This window comes from Anabas testudineus, chromosome 6 (assembly GCF_900324465.2).
Source record: "Anabas testudineus chromosome 6, fAnaTes1.2, whole genome shotgun sequence".
NCBI lineage: Eukaryota > Metazoa > Chordata > Actinopteri > Anabantiformes > Anabantidae > Anabas > Anabas testudineus.
The window spans coordinates 11,544,657-11,560,615 of NC_046615.1; the positions used below are offsets into that span (position 1 = coordinate 11,544,657).

The 15,959-nt window shown below is 40.4% G+C and overlaps 1 protein-coding gene across 2 annotated transcripts; it reads left to right on the forward strand.

Annotated features, from left to right (window-relative positions):
- The first annotated feature begins 10,930 nt into the window (after positions 1 to 10,930).
- LOC113165259 (receptor-interacting serine/threonine-protein kinase 4-like) lies at positions 10,931 to 13,970 on the forward strand. Of its 2 annotated transcripts, none has more exons than XM_026364651.1 (12): positions 10,931 to 11,056; positions 11,292 to 11,455; positions 11,572 to 11,881; positions 11,979 to 12,136; positions 12,229 to 12,278; positions 12,423 to 12,578; positions 12,740 to 12,822; positions 12,922 to 12,952; positions 13,059 to 13,114; positions 13,292 to 13,337; positions 13,461 to 13,703; positions 13,797 to 13,970. In XM_026364651.1, exons 2-12 carry the CDS (start codon positions 11,298 to 11,300, stop codon positions 13,811 to 13,813), a joined length of 1,308 nt encoding a protein of 435 aa, XP_026220436.1. In that variant the 5' UTR covers positions 10,931 to 11,056; positions 11,292 to 11,297; the 3' UTR covers positions 13,814 to 13,970. The 2 variants fall into 2 exon arrangements, with proteins under 2 accessions (XP_026220436.1, XP_026220435.1); XM_026364650.1 differs by having other exon boundaries at positions 10,935 to 11,056; positions 11,253 to 11,455; positions 13,797 to 13,969.
- The last annotated feature ends 1,989 nt before the right edge of the window (positions 13,971 to 15,959 follow it).

Here is a 15,959-nt window from a genome sequence, read left to right on the forward strand (position 1 = left end):
TCGTAATGCTTAAAATGAGCTGCTCTGATATCAGTCAGTCGTGTCGACACACGACTGCAATAACTGCGGTAAAAGACTTCCTTTAACAGTACCAATGAAGAAGGGCTGTTACCTGGTGGGTATATATTTGTGTATAAATGTGAACCATCTCCTGGGGAGCCACTATTTACAGTAACACGCTGAGGAGAAACATCTAACCTTCCTGCTCCCTGACCTGCTCATGACTGCAGGGGTTTCACATTTTAGCTACGCAACTGTGCTCAAACCCACTGAATAAATGCCATGCAAAGGGCAAGTCAAAACATGTATTGCATCCACATAACTAATGAGTCTTGAAAAATGATTGGAACATCATTTAAAGCATAAATAAGCAACTAACTCTTCCCCTAAGACGACAATATTATTTCTAACAGATTCAATAGTCTTCATCTCCCTCTAGAGGTAGAGAGGAGAACGTGTCCCTCCTCCTCTTTCTCCTGTAGTGTCTTGCTTGTTCACAGTTTTCCTTTTGTTGCTGCTATGAGGCAAACCATCTGTGAGGGAGAAGCAGTAATATCTACTATTCTAAGTCTCGTCTCAGTTCCCCTATAATGTTTCAAAGTGAAACTATGACTTCCATATTTAAAACTAAGAAAAAGAAAAAAAAAACTAAAAAACCCAGCTCCTCCTGACAGAGAACCACCCAGCAGTCATTTAATCATCACAAACACACAAATATAAAACAATTATACTATATTTTCTTTTTACATAACAAACTGTCTTTTATTAACTGCAGATTTTACTTACACTAACACAATTGATGTTTTTGCACCTGATTTTTTTGTCAGTCTCTACATCCCAGTCCTAACAATGACAAATGACCTTTAACCTAATTGTTCTTTTTACATTCACGTTTACATTACATTTGCCTGACACTTTTGTGCAAAGCGACTTAGAAGTGAGGTACAGAACAAGCAAACAAAGGAGAAGACATTCAAATTGCAGTGAGAAGAAATGTTTCATTGTCATTTTACCAAAGTGCCAGATAGACAGACTGTTGCAGAAGAGTTCTGTTGGTTTTAAAAATGATGCCTCAACAGACATACATCACATTCAAAGTATGAATTATTTTATTAACTTATGTTCTTAGCAATAAAGAGAGCGATGAAGATGTTTTCAAAATCCTTTGCAGTAAGAAGACTGTTGCTAGGACAACCAAGGTTATACTTTTTTCTGAGGATGTTACACTTTTGTCTGTGGACGTGCAGAGACCTGACAGACGCTGGAAGTCCATCCCTGAGCTGAAATTCAATGAACATTAACACCTGTCTAGTAATTATTTGAACAGTCATTTGCACATTTTTGCCATTGAAACACATTTATCCTGCACCTGTTAACACTTTTATCTATCGGTTTGTCTAAAATTTCATTTTTTTGAAATATCTGTTGTTTTAGCCAGTGATTGCTTAATAAAGAAGCATTCCGTGCATTAATGGCAACCAGAAGTCTGACGTGAACATGGAATAAGCTTCAATAAAATATTTTTTGCTGTGTTGTTATTTCTGCGCTGTTATATTGACTGTGAGAAAGGAGAGTCTCCTCAAGCCACAGTGAAATTGTCGCCCTCGTCTTAAACTGCGGTTATTTCTCAACATACACAAGTAACACTTCTCAAAAACCTTGCAACACATTGCTGCAATCGTCAATATCCAGTTTTGCCAACAGGAGGATTATTTCAGTTCAGAAAAAACAGAGGATGTCCATCAAGACTAGTACTATTTTCTAAATTAAGTCAGTAAGAAATGTTTATCCTCCAAGCAGAACACATCTGCCATGTCTTTTCAGAGCAATTAAAAAATTTGTAAGTTACTGTTCAAATACTAAATTACAGAATGAAGAAAGTGCAATAGCTAAATAATACAAAAATAAAAATGACACAACTTCTATTTTTCATGTGTATTATTCTGTATATGCTACAAATGCAATGTGCTCTGATTTACTTCACTGTGTGGTGCATGGCAGAAATTCTTGCTCGGTTGCACTGTTTTAATTATATTTTTAACAAGCTATTGTTAGTAACTCGAGGTTAATCTTGATGGACAGTAGAACCCAGGTGGGAGACGGTGGGTACAGCAAGGGATTAAAACAAAACTATTCTCCCTACTTCTCATTTTAATTCTTGAAATCAGATGAGCATCAATCTCCTATTTAGTAAAAAAAAAAAAGTCCTGTGTGTATCCTGTAAGTGCTGCTAACGAGTTAGCTCTTTATTTTCTCACTCCATATGCAAGACAATCAGCTCCACTGGGACCCGTGTCAACCTGAAATGCCACACTCGTGCAATTATTTTTGCAGTAACAGACATACACACAGTGCGGGAGAAAGGGAACTTGGAAGCAAACAGAGATTGGTCTTTCCAGTCAGACATCTGCTTGGTCCCAGAGACAGATGGCAAGCCAATCAGACCGCCTGGTGCCTCTGCTACTCCCCACCTCCTATGCCACCCTGCTGCCCCTCCTCTAAACCTGCATCCTGGCAAATATGACAGGTGGCTTCTTGCAAATGTGACACTGCCATTGCCCTGGAAAAATAATTTATGTATTCATTACAGTGAAACTGCATCCAGCAGATAAGCAGGTGGAAAAAAACAAAACAACATAATATCACAATTCAACCTACACTACTGTAAACAGTCAGTGTTTTTTTCACAGTTCACATTGCAGATTGCAAATGGACAGGGCCTCTGCTGCCCTCCTCCTCTGCCAGAGGCCTGCCTCAGATTCTATGATTGATTAAACTAGAATACACAAAGGTTATTGTGTTTTGATGCTGTGACACCACGCAGAAGCCCCTCATTTATCTAACGTGAAAGGTTTATTTCCATGGCAGCTTGACCTTCTACAGGGGACGACTGTGGGATAAATGTCATATGTGGGCTTGGCTCCCGACAACATCCTGCAGGACAACTGAAATAAGGAGAGTCTCCAAAAGTTGCTGCAAGAATTTCACCAAAATTTAGTTTCTTCTCAAAGCATTGCTCGGCTGAATCATACAGTAGGTAATGTGTGATGTATGCAGGATGTGTGTAAATGTAGGACTGTGTGGACAAAAAGGAAAGGCAGATGCCGATCTTTCCCTTGCTTCTGTTTACTGAAGTAGCCGGTATCTTACAGTGAATGCAAATACACAAGTCAGCCCACGTTTATGCACAAATCATAAACTGCATCGACGTGAGAACCACATAATTAGCTAGCCTCGTTTTACCCAAGCATGTCGGTGCACCTTGAGAGGTAGCCGGAACAGACCTGGAGCACTCTAATGAACATCAGGATGAAGGCAGAGACAGAACACAGGGAAACACTGGCAGGCTTTGATGAGCATCTGCCAGGGAACACACGTTCTGTTCATTAATGGCTGATGCATTAACCTCTTCGTCATACCACCTCCACAAGCTAAGATCAGTTGATAACCTGGCTCACAGTCTTTTGGCCATTAGATGCACACTGAATGCTGTCACACTCCACTGGGAGCCTGCTGCATACATTAACATGCAGGGGAGGATGTATTGTACACACACACACACACACACACACACACACACTGCGAACATATTTACACATGAGACCTTCCTCCGGCTACACACACAAATGACCACAGCTGAATGAGCAGATACTATGGTGAAGTCAATTATAATTGAGGTGCTTTCACCTCTGCAGCTCATCAATAGCTCTTAAACAGGCTGCAGTGTAAACAGCTTAGGAGGATTTAATGGTATGCTGTGGTCTCACACACATAAATACACACGTGCAGCAACCCTAATACATTTATGCATGTGGTGAGAGGTGAGAACCATTTCTCTTGCTTGAGCTTCCTCTTGATTTCTCACATTTACCCTCATTCTGGTAAAAAAAAATTATAGAAACTCACAAATATCTTAAAAGAGACCAAACCAGAACAAAAAGGAAAGTGACAATTGGACTTACATACTTCAGGAATCCTGTCAAAATGACTACAGTGGGATGACTTTGCTCCACCATCAGTTGTACGCTTGCTAACATGTTAGTCATTATTTTATAGGCATTTATGTGAAGCCAGGTGAGCGGTGTGTTTTATAAACTGCTCTTTTGACCTCTGGTGGGGAAATATTGATTAATTAATAAAACCTGGTGCTTATTGCAGCCTGGAATGCTACTGATTTTGTGTTTGGTCATTGACAAATAAATATTTTCAAATGCCAAACCCACAGATCTTGAGGACATGCACTCAGGCAAATTGCTGGGAGCAGTGAAAAACAAACAACATATTCCCAAGAGTAAATTAAAATCATACTAATAAATCTGAAATAAAGAAATTTTTAAAGTGAAACACATTGACAAAGTTGGATCTTGGTTGTTGCAGTTCTTCCTTTCATAGGCTTTGATCTTTTACATGTAATAATACTCTTCTGCATATCGATAATTTATGTTGGACAAATAATTTCATTGTCATAAGAGAAAAAGCAGATTGAACACAGCTAGCATGGTGAAGTGTGTAAAACATTTTCAGTTGTAAAGTAAGAGTGTGTGTGTGTGTGTGTGTGTGTGTGTGTTTTTTTTTTTTTTTTGCCTTGCAGCAACTCCAGAGCTTTAGTTTGCTGAGATCAGCAGTACCAGCACCTAACTTCACTCAGGCATGACTGTTCTGCAGTCAGACTGCAGTATTGAGGAAATAATGAACTGCAAAATTACTTTCATTGTTTTATTATTATTATTATTATTGTTATTCTTATTCTTATTCTTATTCTTATTCTTATTCTTATTCTTATTCTTATTCTTATTCTTATTCTTATTCTTATTCTTATTCTTATTCTTATTCTTATTCTTATTCTTATTCTTATTCTTGGAAAACTAGCATCGTAAAAACATAAAAGGAAGAAGAGAAGAGGAAGAGCAAAAATACAGTATTTGAACAGGCTGGAGACGAGCAAGAAAATAACTATAATGAAACACCATCTGTGCCTTTGTTTCTTATTACTGTAAGAAGCAGGAGAACTTGGAAAATTACTTTGAGAGTGGGCAGTAATAGGAAGGTGTGTGTTTGTGTATCTGTGATGTTTGGGGTTTGTTTTGTTTCCATCCTAATGTGGATTCAAAGTATACACAGCATTTTCTATAGCTTATGAAATCACTGCAATAATGTATGCTTCATCCAGGTGTACCAAAAGTACAAAACATTGATATATTTTCTATATACATACAATCACTTACATAAACTGTAAGCCATTGTTACTGGGCAGCACTCAGTTATCTTAGCATGATGTCATTCTGTTAACCCTCCCCCATATTGCTCAACCCACTCCATTTATAAACTAGCTTCTGTGTCGTAGAGGACATCAGACCAAGAATGAAAAATACAATAGCAATTTAACATAGGGAAAAATAATCTGTAAAAACAAAAAATATATATCATAACCTATGTTTTATTGCCTGGACATAAGTGTTTATGGGGATTCATTTTATGAAGCTAATGCCCAAGTCAATTAAGTCTCATACACACACACACACTGAAAACATCACGTCACTGAGCAATGATTTGATTAGTGCTGAATGAATCATCTGGCTTGATCACACTGACTCATCTGGTCTCCATCCTCAGTGACAGGATAATTGAATGAGGGACAGTAATGAAGAGGCATGGACGGCAACATGAAGGGCATTGTGAGGTCTTCATATTAGAGTTGCCTCTTGTTCTGTGCAGTTACAAGTTCATAGCTGGTGCTTGCTGGGTGAAGTGACGCTTCCATTATGAGGTTATCAATATGACTTCACACAGAGCACTGTGAAAGCCACACACTAGCTGGTTCATAGATGTGATAATTGCTTTGGCAGGTGAGCCATGATGTCATTTTTCTGAACTTCTTTTATGCAGGACACAGACAGAGGGCGTCATGGGAGTCGCTGCATCACTGTGGGACAGTGAAGTTGTGTGCTGTATGCAGAGCGGCACCCTCCAGCAATATAAAGATAATCCACTTAGCTTCTCTGTGTGTCAAGATACCAACTTGACCTGCTTTCTCTCAGCTGTATTTGCAGGGCCCAGATAACAAAATTCATTCTGATCAACTGCCCCTGCGTGTGGAAAAAGACAATTGATCTGACAGAGAAATAAAAAAGATTATCCAGGGCAGAACAGTGAGATAAAAATGTGTTTCTATTTTTGACAGCTTCTCGACATTCCATGTGACACTTGAGAAGTGTGTTGAATTTATGATAAATCCTGGATTAGCTGCATCAAAACCCTAAACCTTCAGAATGGAGCCTGTGAGATGTTGTTGGATTTAGTCTGTAATCGTTGCTGTTATTTGCCTCCTGCACTCATTAGATGTATAGTATTTTAAAACTCATATTTAATGAGACCCAACAGGTTCTATCTATGTCGGAGACATAAAAAATCCTCTTCTCTGAGCCCTCAAGAGTCACGCTAATCAGCTCAGTAATAGGTAATCTAACAAAGACTACGGAGACCTGGTTCTGAGCCCTGCAATCAAGAGGATACACATTAGGTTGAACCACAAAGGAAAGGATTTGGTATGTTACAACACAGGAATCAAAACACACAGTAGTAGGCACCCATTCCAATTTAGGAAGAGGCTTTAGCGAGGAAACACAGCACATCCTTGTGTTTGAGATCACAGCAGTAAAGCTATCATCCCTATTGAGGTCAAATGATAGCATCTAGTGATCTGCTCCAATATCAGATGACAACATGTCTCTGTGTGTCTTAGCTGGAGACCGACTGGTTATCGATCTCCTCATCCTTCTCTAAAAGATAGGACTATCAGACAAGGCAGAGAGAGGGAGAGAGAGAGAGAGAGAGAAAGAGTCTGTTCATGCAGACACATAGGGGTGCCGCTCTCTACATAAAATGTGCCTGTATATAATTAATCTATGAAAATTAAGTGCATGTTAAAAAAGGGCATGATTCCCACATGGCTCATTTGTCAATTTCTCCATCCAGTCATAATATTTTATTGCTCTAATCCATCCATAACAATATACTGGCCATAATTCATATAAAAAAGTCTCCCCCACTTGACCCAATCTCTATGACAGACATGAGAGCATTCGGTTTTATAGCTGGGCCAATCACATTAGTTCCAGACCAACAGTGCCTTAAGGAGACGTAAAACACAATTTACTATATTTATTTAATTGTGTCTGACACAAAAAGACTATGGCAGAAATAAGAAAATTTGTTTTTTTCTGTTTGCGGTACCTGCGTATTGTTTTTCAAAAGACATAACTCGTTTAATTACTGAAGGAGATTATCACTCATTCACCTGAAATATTAATACACCCAGAGACAGAAAAGAAAGATCAATATTAATCTCATACACAGACATATGCACACACACACACACACACACACACACACACACACAAACACACACACACACACACACACAAACACACACATTTTAATCTCCCATTAATAATTAAGATAGGTTCAAGCTCTGAACATGTCAGCGTGAATACAAATGCCATGGGTTTTATGAGCAAATCACTGAGCTCTGAATTATCTTATTATTATTATTATTATTATTATTATTATTATTAAATAACTGATTTAAATTTTGTTCAGCGTGTATCTAATGGAAAATTCACCACAGGACATATTAAAGTCATGTTCATATCAAGTCTTGGAGATCTTGAAAACCATGAATATCGGACAAATATGCCCACGAAAAATACAAGAGTCAGACTTCTGAATGGTGAGAAATTGCAAATGTTGGCTTCTAATCACAGATGGAACAGTAACAGTAAAAAGTTGTGACAATAAGCCATTTTTCCTGTGTAAGCTAGGATGACAGAAAAAAAAATGTGGTGTGACAGCAAGGCATTTTAGGGATGCCAGCTATGACAGTAATGCACATGTAAAGAAACACTCTCCATGCAAATGCTAATACACGGACAGGCAGCTTTAAAATGGAGTCAGGGGACACAAACTGTCAATATAACATGATGCTCAGGAGATGCCCGCACCATTTAAAGCAAAAATAAATAAACAAACAAAGATTTTAGGGAGTTTTGGTGGGAACAACCCCAAAGGTGAAAGGTGATTTGTTTGAAGTGAAAAAGCTACGCTACTTTCTTTTTCTAATTCCCTCTTGCTCCCATCACCTTCTCCATCATCTCATGCACTCTTCTCCCACCTTGTCTTTTTTTTTTTTTTGCCTCCACTGCCTCCCCCCTTGAGTGGGGTGCATGGCCTATTGCCATAGTAACAGACAGCCATGACAGGTGGAGATAACAGGTAGTGCAGCGATGCATGACACCTCTTGGGACTGCAGAATGCCAACACTATAGAATCAGAATAAGCAGAACACACACTCTTATACAAAGTGACTCTGCACACGGGGTGTACATTCAATTTGTTCAAGCTCATCACAAGAGGGATTCGTGCCTTATCTGTATTCTACACATGTATCAAAGCCACAATGCCATTGTTGCACAGCAGCTGGACAGAAGGGGAAATGGGAGTTCAGTGGACGAAAGCATGTTGTATGTTTCTATTTCACTGCTATCAATCACCAGATCAGACCTAGGCAGACCTAAACCAAATCCTACAGGGGATCCCACAATATATCAGCCACGGGTTGCAACAAATTTGTTCTCTCTATGATGTGCAATTAAATGTAGTCATTAATCTTGACGATGGGAAGTGATCAAATGCTGATCTCCTATAAACACAGAGAGCCTAGCATTTTAGTCACTTTATTCACATGTGCTGCAGTCTTGCATATTATTTTACCCACATCCTTCTCCAACATGCACAGACGCTACGTTCAGCACTGCACTCCCATGGCTGCAACAGTCTGTGAGGGATTTCTCCTGCACTTGACCACTGCAGTACTTGAACACGTGAAGCAGTCAGACAAAAGATTTCCAGAGTTCTCTGAGTTTCTGAGCATCTTCAGCGCGCGGAGCAGTTTCTGATCCTTGCTGGGAAGTTATCAAAGTGTTTCAAACTGGTACAGGGTAGTAAAGGGGAGGAGCAAACAAGCAATATGCCTTTTAATGGGATGACAGCTCACCTCCTGCTTCAGTGGCATTTGCCACAAGGCGAGAGTGATGAGAGAAAGGCACAGCAGAGAAAGACAAAAACAAAGACAGACAGTAAACAGCAGCAAAAACTGTACCACTACAAGACTCACCATGAGCATACACACGGCCGATTCGGGAATGAGTTGGACAGCCATGATGGGATCCTCCTACAGATTCTTGTCGCCAATTTATTGGAGGGACAATCTTTCTTAGTCTTGTCCTCCAACCTTTATTTCTGCGTATTCGCTCAGGATGCAGGCTCACCCCTGTCCAGATGAAGTCCTATGACTTGGTCTTCAGACTCTGTGTCCTTAACCCGCTCCCTCTGCTTTCCAGTGTCGTAGACAGCCTCTAGTCTCTGATTGTAATGCCACAGTCTCAGGAGAGTCTGTGACTCCCCAGTCTCTCTGCCTCTCTTCAGATTGAGTGAAAGGCAATCCTCCTTCTTCCAGTTCTTTGATCTGAGAGCAGAGGAGACCCCCCCCACTCCTCCTTTCACTTTTGAAACACTCCCTGCAGACCCCGAACCCACCTCCCCCAAACCGCTGTGACTCGAGCACCTCTTGCTAAATGCTCCCCTCCCTCTGTTGTTGCCTTCTGCCTCCCTTTCTCAGCCTGCTCTTCTCACAAAGCACCACCCCGTACATGTGGGTTTTCAGTCAGTCTGCTTTCTCCCGAGGCGTTCCTGTCGCTGCTTCGGAGGATGTAACCTGCATCAGTGATGCTCTCCAGTCCAACGCACTCCTCCACTGTAGTGGGAAGACAGACACTCACCTCACCTCACCACTCAGAGATCCAGCACAGGGGGCTCCTTTTTACACGAAGTCCCTGCCTCATCTATCATCAACATGAGACAAGGGCAGAGCAGGAAGCAAGTAAAGGAGAGTGTGATAGATAGTTTCAGAACATGAGGCAAAGGGAGATAGGAGGGAAGAGATGTAGTGTAGAGAGCATCCACTGGTACGAGACGTCCACTTTGAGTGTAAATGAGGGTGGGAGGAGAAGAGGGAGGGGAGAGAGCATTGGAAATGCAGAGAGCGAGAGCAGACCGCGCCTATCGATGCCGGCTGAAACAGCAAGGCGGCATGAGATCTGATCTGAGTGAATATACCTCAGCTCGCGTAATGAAAGGGGCGCACAGTAGATGTTTGGTAATGGACATTACGTTTAGATCCTTGACCTTGTTGTTACCATATTCTATTTTTCTGTTTCAGAGCAGCGTTTGCCATGAATAATTTAGGCAAAACAGTCGCAGCGTGGCTTTTGTCTTGTGTGTGCATGAGATAGCATGTGGTGTAGAGAGATAGAGAGATAAAGAGAAATGATGAGAAAGAGATACTTGGCAGAAACTCTAAAATCATCTGATTGTACGTAGATGGATGTTATTAATGTGAAAAAAAGCTGTAATCAAGTAGTACCAGCTTAGTTTTAAACATATTGAACATGCAATCATCCCCATTGTGAACAAATGTAAGTGCAAATGTATGCATATGTATTTGAATTTTTAATTAATGAATCCTATAATTCATCAAATTTGTATTCATATTCCTATAAAGTAATTTATATTTCACTTATTCTTTAAGATCTTTAATATTCAGGTTTGAAAATCTGTGGTTCAATAAGAGGTTATGTGTTTATTCTTTATCTGTGTAACAGCTCCCTCAGTGGTGACTGACATAAAATCGCAGCCACCACAAAGCGATCACATAGAAAGATAAAAACATCTTGACTAACATAGAGTCTGACTTCCTCTTGCAGTGTATTAGTTTGTAGAAATCAAGTCCTGTTTCCTATAACAGGAAGTGTAACACTACTCTCAGTCGTATATACTCTGTGCATAGGTCAAGTTCTTTTAAGTTTAAACCACGCCTTCTGCAAAGCTGCTCAGAGAAGGAGGTACAGGAAACTGAAACATGTCGCCTTGTTTTGCCACATTTCTGGTTTGACTCCTAACCGTCAAAACCGCATGTGGACAACACATTAAGAGTTATTTGGTGAGTAGAAGTCAGATTTTCACTAACATAATGAGAAATAATCGACATAAGAGAAAATTTAAAAATGGAAGAGTTGCAGCAAAAATGTGCTCATGTGCTCACAGTACAAGCAGCGCTTACAATGTAGTATGAAAACCTAATACATTAACCATCACTGAACTACTTTATTTATTTTCATACCTTTTTTCAATCATAGCAATAGATGTGAGGTTACAGTTTTCCTGCTTGAGTTTAGCAGGAGATGGCACTGCAGAGCCGTATGACTGAACAAATTGGTGCTGAAAGCCTCGAAGGGGAATGGGAGAAAGTCGGCTCTGGTGGCTTTGGTAGGGTCTACAAGGTCAGGCACAAGACGTGGAAGTTTGAAGTGGCCATTAAGCTACTACAAGATGATGTTGGGTAAAGTCATACACATCTGCTAATTTTTAGATAATTAATAATTATATTAATAAAAATAATGCATGCACATCTAGTGTGTCTTTTGCTCTTTCCAACTATTTTATATCTCATTTCAGCTCCTTTAAAAAAGAAGCTAACATTATGGATGTGGCTTTCTGTCCGTATGTACTGAGGGTGTTTGGGATTTTTGAGGGACGTGTGCCACCTGAAAATATGTCCGTACAAAAGGGAATAGTCATGGAGTTCATGCGTAGAGGATCTGTTCAAACCCTGCAAACGAGTCTGTCAGGCCCTCCACCATGGCCCTTAGCCCTCCGTTTGGCACACGAAGTGGCTCTAGGCGTGAACTTCCTCCATTCAAAAGAGCTTGTGCACAGCGACCTGAAACCAAGTAATGTACTGCTGGATTGTGATCTTCATGCCAAGGTAGAGTGCCATAAACCTAAACTCATGGCGTTTTATAAAACATAAACATGAATTGCTTATTAATGTTGTGTAATGTTCAAATCTTTTTTCTCAGTAGCTTGCAGACTTTGGCCTGTCCAGGGTCTCCACTAGTGCTTTGAACAACAGCAACAGCAACAGAGAAGCAACAGAAGAGGTTGGAGGCTCATACAAGTACATGCCTCCAGAGGCTTTTGAGGTATCATATGAACTTGTCCGTGCCTTTGACACATACAGGTAAACATTCAGATTAAGGCTTGGAATATGGTTTAAAACCTTTACTGTATGAACATTAGGATAGTTACTTAAAGCCTCTTTTTGTCTTTTAGCTATGGTATCTTTCTCTGGTCTATTGTTACTGGTAAAGAGCCCTATGAAAGTATGTATGATTTTAATTGAATTTTATTATTTTGTGTCCAATAGTTTGTTTCTTGTGCTGTTTATCATTATTTCACTCATATAGGCACACACTCAGTGTTTTCATGTTTTGATGCATGTCTCTGGTATATCACATGCACTGCAGCGGCTAATTACAGTCTTGTGGCACTGAGGATTCGTGAAGGAGACAGACCTTCCTTGGAGGCAATTGACCAGGAGAAGGCAGAAGGGTTAAAAGAGCTGGTTGACCTCATGAAGGAGTGCTGGGATGGGAATCCGGACAAAAGGCCTACTTTCAAATGTTCGTGTTTGTTATTTTAACACACTCACTAAGTCATTGGTATTATTAGTATTAATACTATTAGAATATACTTTACTACAAACTTGACACGTACACCTGCTTTATTTATAAAGCCACTATTCATATATCGTATGTTTTCTAAAATGAAACTACTGTTTCAGGTTGCCTTGATGTCATTAAGGATGTGTACTCAAAGCATGAGAGGGCAATTCGAGATGCTGTCAATGAAGTCTTGACAAGACTGGTATAAACTTATCAACTTGAAATATAGTGTGAATTACACTTAAATTCTAACTTATGGGAAACGCTTCTAATCTATTCTTTTTTCCTCCCTGTTCACCAGGATTCACCAGGTTTTCCTCCTCGGACTCCAGGTAGATTGTTCACTGCTGTCTGTGAGCTTAGTGAGTTTAAGGTGATAAATAAGTCTGTGCCTTTCACAATAAAACCGTTTTCAGTTGCTCCTATCTCTTTCTTTAGAACCATCAAGATTTCATGACGTTATGGATAACGCCGCACCTCAAAATTCACAACAGGTATCTGAAATGCACTTTCACCTTTGACCCACTCAGGTTCACTAAAATCAAATAGTAACCTAAACCAGTGGAGTCGCTTGTTAAAATCTGTGTCAGTAACTACTGTCATTTAATGCATGTATGAGCATTACAAACAAACACAGCATAGAGAGATATTGTTTTTTAATTGTGCCGCAGGAATCACTTGATGGTCCTACTAAAAGAATGAGTGCTACAGATAAAGGTGAGTATTTTTTGTAACTTCATGCTGGAAATAGCATAAAATATTTAAGTTGTTTGTTACTTCAAATGAAGGGACACATTTATAATTTTAACATGTTTTTTTATGTACTTCTTTTTCAAACAGCAAAATTTGTCGATGACAACAAGGCTGCGTTATTTCAAAGAGTTTCAGAGGTAATGGCCATAGTAGACAAGCTTGGAGACATGGTTCACAGTGAAACCTACTCAGTGATCCTAAGTAAACAGACAAGCCAGGATCAAATGAGGGAGCTTTTTCAAAGGACACTTCGCTCAGGAGGTGTAGTGGTCAAAGCAGCCTTCTACGACATCCTCAAAAAAGATCACGCCAGCCTAGTGAAAAGCCTTGGTAAGAGTTGCTGCTGCTAAAGTAGGTAAACATGGATAAATCTATGACAAGTCATTGAACATGTTTTTAATTTCCTAATTTCTTTCCCCTCAGGTGGAGAACTTGAGTGAAATGCAGCATTTTTGCTTCTCCTCCTGTGCTTTTGTCTTTTATGAAAAATGAATACACAGTATTTGATTTGTTTGTATTTTTACCTTGTTAACGTACTGTACTTTTTGTTATACTACTAACTGAATTAATATAATTGATTAAATAAACATGTTTATTACTAAGAAGGGAGAATCCCTCTCCCTGCCTTGTCCTCATGCTTTAGAAAGTGTTGTGTTCGGGTGTTGTAGCTTATGTCTTACCAGAGACATGTTTTTCATTGTTGGTAATATGAAGAAGTGGCGTGGCTTGTTTCTTTGAGATAGAAAGAGAGAGAGAGAGAGAGAGAGAGAGAGAAAGAGGGAGAGGCTGGGTAAGAGGCTTTTCTGGATCAATCCCCCAGTAACTGTCACAAGCAGTCAGTCAGTCACCTGCAGATGATGGTGTTGAGGGCATCAGGTACCGAGACGTTTGTGTCTCAATAGAACGTACAGAATTGTTATTCCCGAAAAAAATGGTCCTGACAACGGATTACCTGATTAAACATAATAGTACCAAACTGAAAAGACTCAGTATTCTAGGATATGACCGTATGAGTCAAAACACTTTCTCCTTGAGGTCTGCAAAAAACATACACACCTCCACACCACGGTAATCCTCCGAGGGGAAATTGTGCTCATCAAGTGTCATCTTGACCCATCTTTCTCTTCCTCAGTCCTACTGCCTCACTCCACCCTACACACCCTTCTCACCCCATCCCATCCTGTATTAATGCTCCCAATCCTCTTTGTGGGAGAGTGACGTCTGCTACTGTCAGAAACAGAGTTAAGCTCAGCAGGCACCAGGAGAATGAAGTGGAGAGAAGCTCCCAGCCTTAGGGATAACCAAGCAGCACTGTGCTCTAGGCCTCCAGGGGAACGGGTCTCTGCCGCTTAAGCGAGGACTGACTTTCCTCCAGAGCGGCTGCTCATGCCTCCAGTCGGGGAACAAACAAGGGATTCTAATTTGGTACAGCAGCAGTAGTTTACATCAGGTTAGCTGAAAACTCTGTCGTTCTACCTGAGGGGCTTAATGGCCTCCAAGGATAAGTGCTGAAAAAAGTGGAATACAAACAGCATTGTTTTGAGGGACTGCTTCTGCATCTTTACGATTTTTTTTTTTTTTTTTTTTTGAGAGAACAGAACTAGTTTTGCACAGGTGCTTTTGCACGTGTACATGAAACATTTTCTGTGGACATTCACTCAGCTTGGTATTTAGAAGAACACAATTGTGCACGTGTCTACTGAGAGCCTTTGGGGCCACAGCTTGCTTGAAGTGTGAGAGTGTGATTTTGTTCGCGTGCGCAATTCAAGTCGGAGGTGCTTGAAGAGTCTGAGTGTGTGAAAGGTGGTGGGGCCATCTGGAGGTCATAGCCCTGGATTTCCCAGAGATGGAGGGTTACGATTATGAACGAATTGGAGATGGGGAAAGGGATAATTACCAGATTGACTACCGCAGGATTGTAGGGGACATGGAACCAGCACGGCCGCGAATCGTGAACAGAGATGGGGAACAGCCTCACACCTATGGGGCATATGCCCACCCACCGCCACATGGACACGGACATGAGACTGCAGCTCAGCGATACAGTGCCACACGAATCCAAGCTGGATATGAACCAGAGAGGTCAGGCTCCCTCTCACAACTCTGCATACCCTGTAGGGACATGATTGCAACATTGCCTGAGAGATTTTCTGATATGCTGAAGGGATTGTGTGCAGCCTTATGATTGTATTTTCAGCAGCAACTGAGACATTGTCACTTTCTAGTAACTTTGTCTGTATGCATTTACAAGCCAATTTATCAGCTACCTGGGCAGCCAACCAAATCCTCTTACCTACTGTACTGCCGTCATAGGTGTATAGAAGGACTTTCCATTCACAAGGATGGATTTCTTTCATTAGCATTTCCTGTCTTGGCTCCAAGATTTGTAATAGGATCTGTCTACAGCATGTTTGTAAGAAACAGAGGTTGAAAGACATGAGAAACACAGCATAAAGGGATAACTACACAGACTTTTTATTACTTTAGAAACAATAAATGCATGCATTCACTGGAAATAATGGATGGAGAGCTACGTTAAAGCAGTCAAAATGTTGAACTATTCAAAATCTGCAACAAGAATTATAT

Coding starts and splice junctions, on each gene's coding strand:
- LOC113165259 (XM_026364651.1), top strand. CDS start 11,298: ATGGCACTGCAGAGCCGTATGACTGAACAAATTGGTGCTGAAAGCCTC. Junction 11,882..11,978: donor ATTGTGATCTTCATGCCAAG/GTAGAGTGCCAT, acceptor TTTTCTCAGTAG/CTTGCAGACTTTGGCCTGTC. Junction 12,279..12,422: donor TGGTAAAGAGCCCTATGAAA/GTATGTATGATT, acceptor CATGCACTGCAG/CGGCTAATTACAGTCTTGTG.